At 44.2% G+C, this 13,967-nt stretch overlaps 1 protein-coding gene across 1 annotated transcript in view; it reads left to right on the top strand.

The window, feature by feature from the left end:
• Positions 1 to 11,188, top strand: part of eeig1b (estrogen-induced osteoclastogenesis regulator 1b) — a 76,344-nt gene extending 65,156 nt beyond the window's left edge. Inside the window, exons 10-12 of the mRNA XM_055875242.1 lie at positions 5,991 to 6,115; positions 6,263 to 6,332; positions 6,454 to 11,188. Coding sequence (XP_055731217.1) covers positions 5,991 to 6,115; positions 6,263 to 6,332; positions 6,454 to 6,499 — 241 coding nt within the window. The 3' untranslated portion in view covers positions 6,500 to 11,188. The remainder of the gene's footprint in view (positions 1 to 5,990; positions 6,116 to 6,262; positions 6,333 to 6,453) is intronic.
• The last annotated feature ends 2,779 nt before the right edge of the window (positions 11,189 to 13,967 follow it).

Raw genomic sequence — 13,967 nt, 5'->3', positions numbered from 1 at the left:
CATGTAGTAAGCAGAAAAATATATGTTAGATTCTTTAAAGTAGCCACCCTTTGCCTTGATGACAGCTTTGCTCACTCTTGGCATTCTCTCAACCAGCTTCATGAGGTACTTACCTGGAATGCTTTTCCAACAGTCTTGAAGGAGTTCCCACTGTCACGATCGTGCGGCGGATTGACGGACCAAAACGCAGCATTTGGAAAATAAGCCATCTTCTTTTATTTTTTAAAGATGACGAAAAATAAACACGACACGAAACACTTTAACAAAACGAACAAAACAACAAACGACCGTGAAGCTAAATAACGTTGTGCACTTACACACACTGGCTACAAACGTTCTGACATAGACAATTACTCACAACCAATGAGAGCCTATGGCTACCCTAAATAAGGCTCCCAATCAGAGACAACCGAAATCAGCTGTCTCTAATTGGGAACTCATTCAGGTAACCATAGACTCTCCTAGACAACTAAACATACATAGACAACGCTAGACACATGTATTCAACACAAACCCATATACAATACCCAACAACCCCTTTACCATAAAAAACACCCAAAACCAACAAAACACAAACATTCCCCATGTCACACCCTGACCTAACTAAAATAATAAAGAAAACAAAGAATACTAAGGCCAGGGCGTGACATAACCCCCCCCTTAAGGTGCGAACTCCGGGCGCACCATTACACAGTCTAGGGGAGGGTCTGGGTGGGCTTCCATCCATGGTGGCGGCTCCGGCTCTGGTCGTGGTCCCCACGTCACCACAGTCCCTAACCGCCTCCTTAGCTTCCTCCAGATGACCCCCCTCCACATTAACCACACTGCATTAAGGGGCAGTTCCGGACTAAGGGGCAGTACCAGGGTAAGGGGCAGTACCAGGGTAAGGGGCAGCACCAGGGTAAGGGGCAGTACCAGGGTAAGGGGCAGTACCAGGGTAAGGGGCAGCACCAGGGTAAGGGGCAGCACCAGGGTAAGGGGCAGCACCAGGGTAAGGGGCAGCACCAGGGTAAGGGGCAGCTCCGGACTGAGGAATGGCAGCTCCGGACTGAGGAATGGCAGCTCCGGACTGAGGGACTGCAGCTCCGGACTGAGGGACGGCCCATGGCTGGCTGACGGATCTGGCTGCTCATGGCTGGCTGACGGATCTGGCTGCTCATGGCTAGCTGACGGATCTGGCTGCTCATGGCTAGCTGACGGATCTGGCTGCTCATGGCTAGCTGACGGATCTGGCTGCTCATGACTAGCTGACGGATCTGGCTGCTCATGGCTAGCTGACGGATCTGGCTGCTCATGGCTGGCTGACGGATCTGGCTGCTCATGGCTGGCTGACGGATCTGGCTGCTCATGGCTGGCTGACGGATCTGGCTGCTCATGGCTAGCTGACGGATCTGGCTGCTCATGGCTAGCTGACGGATCTGGCTGCTCATGGCTAGCTGACGGATCTGGCTGCTCATGGCTAGCTGACGGATCTGGCTGCTCATGGCTAGCTGACGGATCTGGCTGCTCATGGCTAGCTGACGGATCTGGCTGCTCATGGCTAGCTGACGGATCTGGCTGCTCATGGCTAGCTGACGGATCTGGCTGCTCATGGCTAGCTGACGGATCTGGCTGCTCATGGCTAGCTGACGGATCTGGCTGCTCATGGCTGGCTGACGGATCTGGCTGCTCATGGCTAGCTGACTGATCTGGCTGCTCCTGTCTGATTGGCGGCTCTGGCAGATCCTGTCTGGTTGGCGGCTCTGGCAGATCCTGTCTGGTTGGCGGCTCTGGCAGATCCTGTCTGGTTGGCGGCTCTAGCAGATCCTGTCTGACGGACGGCTCTAGCGGCTCCTGTCTGGCTGGCGGCTCTAGCGGCTCCTGTCTGGCGGACGGCTCAGTAGGCTCATGGCAGACGGGCGGCTTTGCAGGCTCATGGCAGACGGGCGGCTTTGCAGGCTCATTGCAGACGGATGGCTCAGATGGCGCTGGGGAGACGGATGGCTCAGATGGCGCTGGGGAGACGGATGGCTCAGATGTCGCTGGGGAGACGGATGGCTCAGATGGCGCTTGGCAGACGGGCAGTTCAGTCATCGCTGTGCAGACGGCAGACTCCTGCCGGCTGAGGCGCACTGTAGGCCTGGTGCGTGGTGCCGGGACTGGTGGCACCGGGCTGGGGACACGCATCTCAGGGCTAGTGCGGGGAGAAGGAACAGGGCATACTGGACCCTGGAGACGCACATTAGGCCTAGTGCGTGGTGCCGGCACTGGTGGTATCGGGCTGGGAACACGCATCTCAGGGCTAGTGCGGGGAGAAGGAACAGGGCATACTGGACCCTGGAGATGCACATTAGGCCTAGTGCGTGGTGCCGGAACTGGTGGTACCGGGCTAGGAACACGCATCTCAAGGCTACTGCGGGGAGCAACAACAGGGCACACTGGACTCTCAAGGCGTACTATAGGCCTTGTGCGTGGTACCGGTACTGGTGGTACCGGGCTGAGGACCCGCACATCAGGGCGAGTACGGGGAGAAGGAACAGTGCGTACAGGACTCTGGAGACACACAGAGGGCTTGGTGCGTGGTGTAGGCACTGGTGGTAATGTGCTGGAGACACGCACCACAGGGCTAGTACGTGGAGGAAGAACAGGGCTCTGGAGACACCCAGGAAGCTTGATGCGTGGTGTAGGCACTGGTGGTAATGGGCTGGAAACACGCACCTCAAAGCTAGTGCGGGGAGCAGGAACAGTGCGTAAAGGGCTCTGGAGACGCACCTTAGACCTAGTGCTTGGTGCCGGAACTAGTGGTACAGGGCTGGGGACATGCATCTCAGGATGAGTGCAAAAAGTAGGAACAGGACACACCGGGTTGTGAAGGTGTACTGGAGACCTGGTGTGTATAGCCGGCATCAAATGTTCCGGAACTTTAACACAAGTTTCAGGCTGAGTACGAGGAACTGACACAGGTGGCATCGGACAGCTAATACGCTCCTCAGGGAGAATGCATTGCATACTCTGCCAAACCAACAGCTCTCTCTCTTCACTCTCCTCCAATTTCGTCAACAACTCTTCGAATGTCTCATAATCTCCCCTTCGTTCACTCTCCTCCAATCTGTCCAATAACTCCTCGACCCACTCAGACTCACCCCTCAACTTCGCCGACTGCTCCAAGTGCCCCCCTCCAAAAAATGTTTTGTGCTGTCTCTTGGGCTTCATCCCGTGTCGCCGTGCTGCCTCCATCTCTGCCTTGGGGCAGTGATATTCCCCTGGCTGTGACCAGGGTCCTCTCCCGTCTAGAATTTCCTCCCACGTCCAGGAGTCTTGACATTGCTGCTGTTGCTTTGTTTTCCGCTGCTTGGTCCGATGGTGAGTAATTCTGTCACGATCGTGCGGCGGATTGACGGACCAAAACGCAGCATTTGGAAAATAAGCCATCTTCTTTTATTTTTTAAAGATGACGAAAAATAAACACGACACGAAACACTTTAACAAAACGAACAAAACAACAAACGACCGTGAAGCTAAATAACGTTGTGCACTTACACACACTGGCTACAAACGTTCTGACATAGACAATTACTCACAACCAATGAGAGCCTATGGCTACCCTAAATAAGGCTCCCAATCAGAGACAACCGAAATCAGCTGTCTCTAATTGGGAACTCATTCAGGTAACCATAGACTCTCCTAGACAACTAAACATACATAGACAACGCTAGACACATGTATTCAACACAAACCCATATACAATACCCAACAACCCCTTTACCATAAAAAACACCCAAAACCAACAAAACACAAAACATTCCCCATGTCACACCCTGACCTAACTAAAATAATAAAGAAAACAAAGAATACTAAGGCCAGGGCGTGACACCCACATATGCTGAGCACTTGTTGGCTGCTTTTCCTTCACTCTGCGGTCCAACTCATCCCAAACCATCTCAATTGGTTTGAGGTCGGGTGATTGTGGAGGCCAGGTCATCTGATGCAGCACTCCATCACTCTCCTTCTTGGTCAAATAGCCCTTACACAGCTTGGAGGTGTGTTTTGGGTAATTGTCCTGTTGAAAATCAAATGATAGTCCCACTAAACGCAAACCAGATGGGATGGCGTATCGCTGCAGAATGCTGTGGCAGTGTCACGACTTCTGCCGAAGTCGTTGCCTCTCCTTGTCCGGGCGGTGTTCGGCGGTCGACTTCACCGGTCTTCTAGCCATCATCGATCCATTTTTCATTTTCCATTGGTTTTGTCTTGTCTTCCCACACACCTGTTGTCAATCCCATTCATTACCTGTTGTGTATTTAACCCTCTGTTTCCCTTCATGTGTTTGTCAGAGATTGTTCGTTGTCAAGTGTTGTGTTTATTGTGTATAGGTGTGCGATGGGTCTTCGTACCCAGATTTGTTTTATGTTTTTTTTTCCCGTGAGTGTTATGGAGCAGATTACTGGGACTTTAATTAAAGTACTCCATTCTACACTCTATTTGACTCTCCTGCGCCTGACTTCCACTGCCACTTATACACGCCACTGTGACAGAATCTCTGACCAAACACATGAAGGGAAACAGAGGGTTAAATACACAACAGGTAGTGAATGGGATTGACAACAGGTGTGTGGGAAGACAAGACAAAACCAATGGAAAATGAAAAATGGATCGATGATGGCTAGAAGACCGGTGAAGTCGACCGCCGAACACCGCCCGGACAAGGAGAGGCAACGACTTCGGCAGAAGTCGTGACAGGTAGCCATGCTGGTTAAGTGTGCCTTGAATTCTAAATAAATCACTGACAGTGTCACCAGCAACGTACCCTCACACCATCACACCTCCTCCTCCATGCTTCACGGTAGGAACCACACATGCAGAGATCATCCATTCACGTACTCTGCGTCTCACAAAGACACGGTGGTTGGAACCAAAAATCTCAAATTTGGACTCATCAGACCAAAGGACAGATTTCCACTGGTCTAATGTACATTGCTCATGTTTCTTGGCCCAAGCAAATCTCGTATTATTATTGGGTTCCTTTGGTAGTGGTTTCTTTGCAGCAATTCGACTTGGTCTTTTACCAAATAGGGCTCTCTTCTGTATACCAACCCTACCTTGTCACTACACAACTTATTGGCTCAAACGCATTAAAGAGGAAAAAAATTCCACAAATTAACTTTTAACAAGGCACACCTGTTAATTGAAATGCATTCTAGGTGACTACCTCATGAAGCTGGTTGAGAGAATGCCAAAAGTGTGCAAAGCTGTCATCAAGGCAAAGGGTGGCTACTTTGAAGAATCTAAAATATATTTAGATTTGTTTAACACTTTTTGGGTTACTACATGATTCCATATGTGTTATTTCATAGTTTTGATGTCTTCACTATTATTCTACAATGTAGAAAATAGTACAAATAAAGAAATTACCCTGGAATAAGTAGGTGTGTCTAAACTTGACTGGTACTGTATATAATAATAATCCCCAGTTTACAATTGGCTCATTCATCCCCCTCCTCTCCCCTGTAACTACTCCCCAGGTCGTTGCTGCAAATGAGAACGTGTTCTCAGTCAACTTACCTGGTAAAATAACGGTAAAATAAAAAAATAAAAAAACACACACATATATTTGTATTTCTTTGTCATGACATTTATTCCCAAAATTAAAAATTGTTTCTGGGCCAAAAACACTGAATATAAAGAAAGGAAAAGCCTGCAGACAGTAGATGCTACTCAGAAGTGCTTTATTCCTGCACTTCAACCAATTACTTTTTGGCAGTAATATATGGAACACCGTTTTGGTTGTACCATGTCAAAAAGGTAAACATCAAATATGGAGACAAGTATGACCTGATTAGCGTTCAATAGTTAAAGCCTTGGTGAGACGTTACTGGTTAACTTTAGCACAATCCCTGACGGCTGCGATAACAAACAACATGTGACCGAGGCTAACTGCATCACAGTCAACAACCATTGAAAATAGCCTCCATCAGATGTTGTTGGGTTAACCCTGTCATGTGACATGCCAGGAGGAAGAAGGACACGGTTGAGAGTCAACCCACCTGGGTGGATGATACGCGCATCGACGCCGACGACATCGTGGACAAGATTATCCAGAGCCAGAACTTTGCCGATGTCAGCAGCCATGAAGAAGGTAAGGGTAGGAAGAAGGTTGTGTTGATGGAACAGTGAGCATGACCACACAATGATAACATTTTGCTTCTCTCATCTCCTCACTGTTTTCTCCTCTACCTATTCTCTCACTCTCTTTTTTGTCTTTCATTCTTGCTTCCATACACAGACAGCAACCTCAGATTGTTTGTCAGCAAAGATGGGACTACAGCCCTAAGTGGGTTACAACTGGGGAACAAGTGAGTTTGTGCATGCCAGAATGTCTGTGTACAGTATGTTATTGCATGATCAAAAACAGAATTTATTATGGTAGTAAAATAAAGAAATTAATCCCTTTCTCTTCTTCTGTGTTTGCTGTAGGGTGACTGCTGGCGTCTTTGAGCCAGTGGTGATCGAGAGCCACTAGCGATGAGTGTGTGTGTGTTCACACAAATGCACATACGCCTGTCTTTTGAGTTACACCACTTCAACAAACACCACTAAACAACATATGTAACCCTTTAATGAGATATTTACGGTGATGGTGGTGGGAGGTGTAATTTATGAATAATCCATTCATGTAGAAAAGTTGTTATATTCATGCTTTCATCTGGGGGAGCATAGGTGTAAAGTGTGCAAACTACTTGATAGAGAGAGAAATGGGAAACGATTGCACCGTGGGAGTTGTAGTGAAACACTGAAAATCAGGAAAAAGCTAGCCACACAGGTTGCGTTGGAGGCAAATGTGGCTGCCTCAAAAAGTTGGAATGTTATGATTTACCCTGTGTGTATCATTTTTGAACAATGTGTACTACACTGGGTTATGTTTGTGTATGATAATGGTTGGGGATACATTTAGTTATTCAAATAACAAATATAAATTCAACTGAGGGGAGATTGATAAAGTAAAGAAAGACTTGGTTACAAACTACTAAATAGAGAGATTGAACAGGCCATTTGAACTAGGCTTGAATGGGTGGTTTTCAATGTGAAATGTTCTATATTTGATGACCCCTTGCAATCCTTCGATTTCAGAAACCGTACCAGACCTGGGGTCAAAGTTACGGTATAGCCCAAAGAACCCATGTTATAGAATTATATAGATATATACATTATAGAATATATTATAAGTTACAGAATGTTTTAGAATATAGGCTTATATGTAATATGTTGAAATACGGACCTCAGAAAGAGAAAGGTGTGTTCATATGGCTGGCCATATGCAACTGTACATACTGCATGGTCAATGATTAATCGATTACTCTAGTCTAGGTAAATGCAGGTAGGATTAGTAATCGATTACTGTAGTCTAGGTAAATACAGGCAGGATTGGTAATCGTTTACTGTAGTCTAGGTAAATGCAGGCCGGATTGGTAATCAATTACTGTAGTATAGGTAAATGCAGGCAGGATAGGTAATCGATTACTGTAGTCTAGATAAATGCAGACAGGATAAGTAATCGATTACTGTAGTCTAGGTAAATACAGGCAGGATTAGTAATTGATTACTGTAGTCTAGGTAAATACAGGCAGGATTGGTAATCGTTTACTGTAGTCTAGGTAAATGCAGGCCGGATTGGTAATCAATTACTGTAGTATAGGTAAATGCAGGCAGGATAGGTAATCGATTACTGTAGTCTAGATAAATGCAGACAGGATAAGTAATCGATTACTGTAGTCTAGGTAAATACAGGCAGGATTAGTAATCGATTACTGTAGTCTAGGTAAATACAGGCAGGATTGGTAATCGTTTACTGTAGTCTAGGTAAATGCAGGCCGGATTGGTAATCAATTATTGTAGTATAGGTAAATGCAGGCAGGATAGGTAATCGATTACTGTAGTCTAGAAAAATGCAGGCCGGATTGGTAATCAATTACTGTAGTATAGGTAAATGCAGGCAGGATTGGTAATCGATTACTGTAGTCTAGATAAATGCAGGCAGGATTGGTAATCAAATACTGGAGTCTAGGTAAATGCAGGCAGGATTGGTAATCGATTACTATAGTCTAGATAAATGCAGGCAGGATTGGTAATCGAATATTGGAGTCTAGGTAAATGCAGGCAGGATTGGTAATCGATTACTGTAGTCTAAGCCCTTGGTCCTCCCCTCCCCTGGGTCTTGTACATAGTCTTCTTTACATCCGTAATGTGAGACACTATCCTCATGCTCACCAGCTGGCTTGGTGACTATACCGTAAGTGGAAAAGTTGGAAAATCAGAGGGGGACATGTCTGTCTTTGTTGACAGTCTTCTGTCTATCTGTCTGTCTCAGTAGTTTTGTCCCTTGACTGTTGTTCATTTGTCCTGTATGTCAGACCCATTTATTTTGTGTCACCATGCCCATGACATCCCTCCCTGTTGTCAAGAACTGGAGTTGTCAATTTAACTAAGTTACTAGGTTTCTGGGAGAAACGTTTTATATTCTTGATCTGCTAGAAAGCCCTTTTTGGATTTGTGTTCTCAACAAATCAATGCTTACAGTGAGACTCAAAAGGAAATTCGACTGCATATTATTTCAAATATGCTTTCTCAATGCAAGCCTGGTCACTGATTTTTATTGAGTGGGGGCCCTTAAATGGTTTGGTTACTGAAGTGGGTTACAAAAGTTGGCTGGCTAACTTAGTAATCCTTCTTTGTGAAATACCTTCTATGTGGGCTTGGCTACAACTGTCCAACTGTTGCCCTTCCACTAAGCCTCAATATCACCAGTCGTTATCAAGTGTAATGAACTTACAATTGAATAAGGGCTCTAATGATACAACTGACAGTGGTATCTGGTCATCTTCATTTAATTGAACAAGCTATTCTATTTGCTGGGGAGAAATGTAATTTTATTTCTGTCGCCCCCGGATTTTGATCCCGTTAGAAGAACATTGCATTGTGGGTATGGTGTAGTCAGAGCCAATCAGAGCTAACAATGGAGGATTTTGAGTAGAAACTCCCCTCTCATCCCCAAATGACAAGGGCCTCTTGTATGTGTGTTTGTGCCTGTGCATATCTTTTTTAGGGAGGGAGTGGAAACGATGAAATGTCCGTGTGTGTGTGTGTGTGTACTTCCGCGCATTGTCTGTGCGTGTGCAAGCTGAAGAGCTTGGCACTCACCTGTCTCAAGGTTCTTGACCCCTGAGGAACGCTTCAGTTGATCTGAAAGCCCTCAGCAGGGAAACGGACCTAATGCGCGCGCCTTAGCCTGTAATATCGCCCTTAGTCTTTTCATTTGAAATGTCTTTTAAAGGAAAAGTGCAATATGGGCTTTCATCTACACACCTGTAGCTTCAACATAGCTTCCTAACAAGGATGGTTTTTTTTACAACAGACATAAGGTGTCCCAAATGGCACCTTATTCCCTACATAGTGGACTACTTTTGAAGAGAGCCCTGTATAGAGAATACAGTGATATTTGGGACACAACCATTCACAGCATACTGAGAGTTGACATTCAGAGGCACAAAGACAAAAATGTCTCCTGACTGGCCCTTTAAAAAGAAAATTGGGCTGTGTGTGCTGTTGCAATGTGCTTTTTTGTGTGTATTTCACGCTCCACCTTGCGTCATTGTCATTGTAGATGCTGTGTGCATACTGTGTGGGAAAAAAAAGGAAACAATGAATGCATAACCTTTAACTTCACTGACGTGCGTACACATGCATGGGGAAATGTTGACAGGTCTTCTTAGCTTTATTTGTATGTGTCAAGCTGATATGGACCATTCAACTGTATTTCATCAACTTTGATTATACAAGCCCTCTGTAACACAGTGAATCTGTATTTTAGCGTGAGCTTCTTTTACAACGAAACCAATTGATTTCTTTCACTTGGCGTCTTTCATTACGTTACACTGTCTATCTCGTAGTAGTGTAGTCCCAAGCATTTTTATTAATGATAATGGTTAAAATAGCAAACACTTGATTAATATTTTACTTGTTTTAATTTTTACCAGCTGGCTGGTTTATTTGTTCTATGCAGCAGAGATGTATTGGTAAACCTGTACCTGTGCTCTACTTTGAAACATCAAAAAAATTGATACACTAAAGAGTTGTAATAATTGGTTATTTCTGATTCCCCTGCTACTGTTTTTACAAGAGGGCTCATTGTATATTTCTTGAATTGTTTGGGTTCTGTTTTCCTACATTCTTGACTATTTGTAACCTGTGATTTTTCTAACAAACGAGTTGAACCAATATGCTAACATGAGGTTCCGCTGTCATGAATGGAACGCTAAGGATTTTCTGCTGCATATTTGAAATATGAATTAATCAACACATCACTATGGAGGGTGAGGTTTCTCTGATGCAACACATCATCAGATATTTGTCATCGCTTTTCAGCCACTATATCACCTACATTTTGTGGGTTGAAGAACTTGGTAGGTAAGAGGATGGCAGTCAATAGACAGATTGCTCTCTGAAAGACCGAGTACTGTAAATCAATTTCATTGTTCAATCAGAGATTAAAAAATCAATTTCTTTGAATATCATCATTTGCAAACTCACATGGACCTTTCCTAAGGCTAATCAGCTCAGTAGGTAGGGGAACCAGAATTGAATGGGGACCAGATATACCATTCCTCCGTCTGAAACCTTGGCCGGTATGATATTCATAATAACAGCACTTAGGTCTGGACAACTAACTTGACATAACATTTGATCTATTTCAATTATTTATCCTCTATTTCTTTTATTTTTTTCATCTTTGTAAAGGAATTTTAAAACTATGCACACGAGTCCAAGACTCTCCGAGAGGTCCACCCAAACTCATGACCTTAAGAATTATAATATTAATAATAAGAGATTTATATGATTTTAAAAAATCAACAGTTAATGAATTTATATCAATAGACGACTATTGAAATTACTATTTTTCTGATTTTCCAGAATTATTTAGACATTATACACATACACACAGGTATTGCTCCAAAGTTCTCATCTTTTTTTCACCTAAAATGCATTTATTCTATCACATTTAACTCACATGTGGAGAGACACTGTGACATGATGAATTGGAACTATATCTGTACACACATTGTAATGTTTCCTTTTCAAGATGGTAAATGTCTATTTGAACAATGTAAATGTCATATTTTGGGGAAATAAAGCCGTTGTTGGGTATCTAAAAAAACTTGTTGGCTGATTTATTACACATTCATAATGTCAGGACCCGGTGCGAGAAACAGTCACTAATAATCGTCAGAACCCAGAAGATGAGGCAGACACAGCAGTACTAGAGATGGTGGTTTAATTAAAGAACAAAATCTTCAGGCAAAGAAACTAAATCCACAATGTCCAAAAATAAAGCCAAAAGGCACAAAATGGAAATCCTCCAAAATACAAAAGAAACTCCACAAAGTGGTAAAAACAGCAAGGAAAAACAAACCTCAAAAGACTACTCAAAAAATACACAAGAACTAAACCAGAGAACCTCTGGAAAATCCAACAAGAGAAATATCTGAATAAAACAAGGCTTGGGCTGGGTGCTAACTTACAAACACTGAGCAAGGAACTGAGGAACACACAGGGTTTAAATACTAACAAGGGAATGACCTACAGGTGCAAACAATAATTAGAGCAAGAAAAACAAAAGGTACAAAAAAGGTGCAATGGGGACATCTAGTGACCAAAACCCGAACAGTCTTGGCCAAAACCTGACACATAATACAATGTACCTCTCAATTTCATATAGGAGGCCATACAGTAACTCCATAATGATCATGCTGTTACTTTGACTCCATCTGGTAGTGGAATTATGTCTGATTTACAAGTATGCAGTATCTCCAAGACACAACAATCACTTACATGTGATTAAGCTAGCTGGTACCACTATCATTCACATTTACCAAGGAACATGTTGCAATAGTAATTTCAACTAAACTTCCGGAGGACCTATAATCCTTTCACTCCCACCTCTCTACCTTCTGTTCAAATCAAATCACATTTTATTTGTCACATACACATGGTTAGCAGATGTTAATGCGAGTGTAGCGAAATGCTTGTGCTTCTAGTTCCGACAATGCAGTAATAACCAACGAGTAATCTAACCTAACAATTCCACAACTACTACCTTATACACACAAGTGTAAAGGGATAAAGAATATGTACATAAAGATATATGAATGAGTGATGGTACAGAACGGCATAGGCAAGATGCAGTAGATGGTATAGAGTACAGTATATACATATGAGATGAGTAATGTAGGGTATATAAACATAAAGTGGCATAGTTTAAAGTGGCTAGTGATACATGTATTACATAAAGATGGCAAGATGCAGTAGATGATATAGAGTACAGTATATACATATACATATGAGATGAGTAATGTAGGGTATGTAAACATTATATTAAGTGGCATTGTTTAAAGTGGCTAGTGATAAATTTTTACATACATTTCCATCAATTCCCATTATTAAAGTGGCTAGAGTTGAGTCAGTATGTTGGCAGCGGCCCCTAAATGTTAGTGGTGGCTGTTTAACAGTCTGATGGCCTTGAGATAGAAGCTGTTTTTTAGTCTCTCGGTCCTTGCTTTGATGCACCTGTACTGACCTCGCCTTCTGGATGATAGCGGACAGGCAGTGGCTCGGGTGGTTGTTGTCCTTGATGATCTTTATGGCCTTCCTGTGACATCGGGTGGTGTAGGTGTCCTGGAGGGCAGGTAGTTTGCCCCCGGTGATGCGTTGTGCAGACCTCACTACCCTCTGGAGAGCCTTATGGTTGTGGGCGGAGCAGTTGCCGTACCAGGCGGTGATACAGCCCGACAGGATGCTCTCGATTGTGCATCTGTAGAAGTTTGTGAGTGCTTTTGGTGAAAAGCCGAATTTCTTCAGCCTTCTGAGGTTGAAGAGGCGCTGCTGCGCCTTCTTCACAACGCTGTCTGTGTGGGTGGACCAATTCAGTTTGTCCGTGATGTGTACACCGAGGAACTTAAAACTTATTACCCTCTCCACTACTGTCCCGTCGATGTGGATAGGGGGGTGCTCCCTCTGCTGTTTACAGAAGTCCACAATCATCTCCTTTGTTTTGTTGACGTTGAGTGTGAGGTTATTTTTCTGACACCACACTCCGAGGGCCCTCACCTCCTCCCTGTAGGCCGTCTCGTCGTTGTTGGTAATCAAGCCTACCACTGTAGTTTGTCGTCCGCAAACTTGATGATTGAGTTGGAGGCGTGCATGGCCACGCAGTCGTGGGTGAACAGGGAGTACAGGAGAGGGCTCAGAACGCACCCTTGTGGGGCCCCAGTGTTGAGGATCAGTGGGGTGGAGATGTTGTTACCTACCCTGACGGGCTGCCCCCCCACCTGGGGGCAGCCCGTCAGGAAGTCCAGTACCCAGTTGCACAGGGCGGGGTCGAGACCCAGGGTCTCGAGCTTGATGACGAGTTTTGGAGGGTACTATGGTGTTAAATGCTGAGCTGTAGTCGATGAACAGCATTCTCACATAGGTATTCCTCTTGTCCAGATGGGTTAGGGCAGTGTGCAGTGTGGTTGCGATTGCGTCGTCTGTGGACCTATTGGGTCGGTGAGCAAATTGGAGTGGGTCTAGGGCAGGGGTGTCAAAGTCAAATGGACGGAGGGCCAAATAAAAAATTTAGCTACAAGCCGAGGGCCGGACTGTTCGAATGTTCATTGAAAAATTTTTAAATGACGCATATAGTCTAGTGAACCTAATTGAACCTACTGAAAACCTAACAAATATATTCCAATATGATCAGATAAATAAAGCAATATTTTCTTATGGCTCTGTCAGTAATCTTTAATTTTCAACAGACACAAAAGACAAATTTCCTTTATATAAAAATCCCCATAACATGAACATTAAATGAAAGAAACCGGTATTCAAGGCACCATCAGTAGCCTATATTTTCTATTTTAGCAAAAGTGGGCTAAATTTACTTCAAAGAAAAAAAC

Source organism: Salvelinus fontinalis, chromosome 21, assembly GCF_029448725.1.
Source record: "Salvelinus fontinalis isolate EN_2023a chromosome 21, ASM2944872v1, whole genome shotgun sequence".
NCBI lineage: Eukaryota > Metazoa > Chordata > Actinopteri > Salmoniformes > Salmonidae > Salvelinus > Salvelinus fontinalis.
Note: the sequence above shows the minus strand (reverse complement) of the source record. Positions and strands in the feature narration are given on the sequence as shown.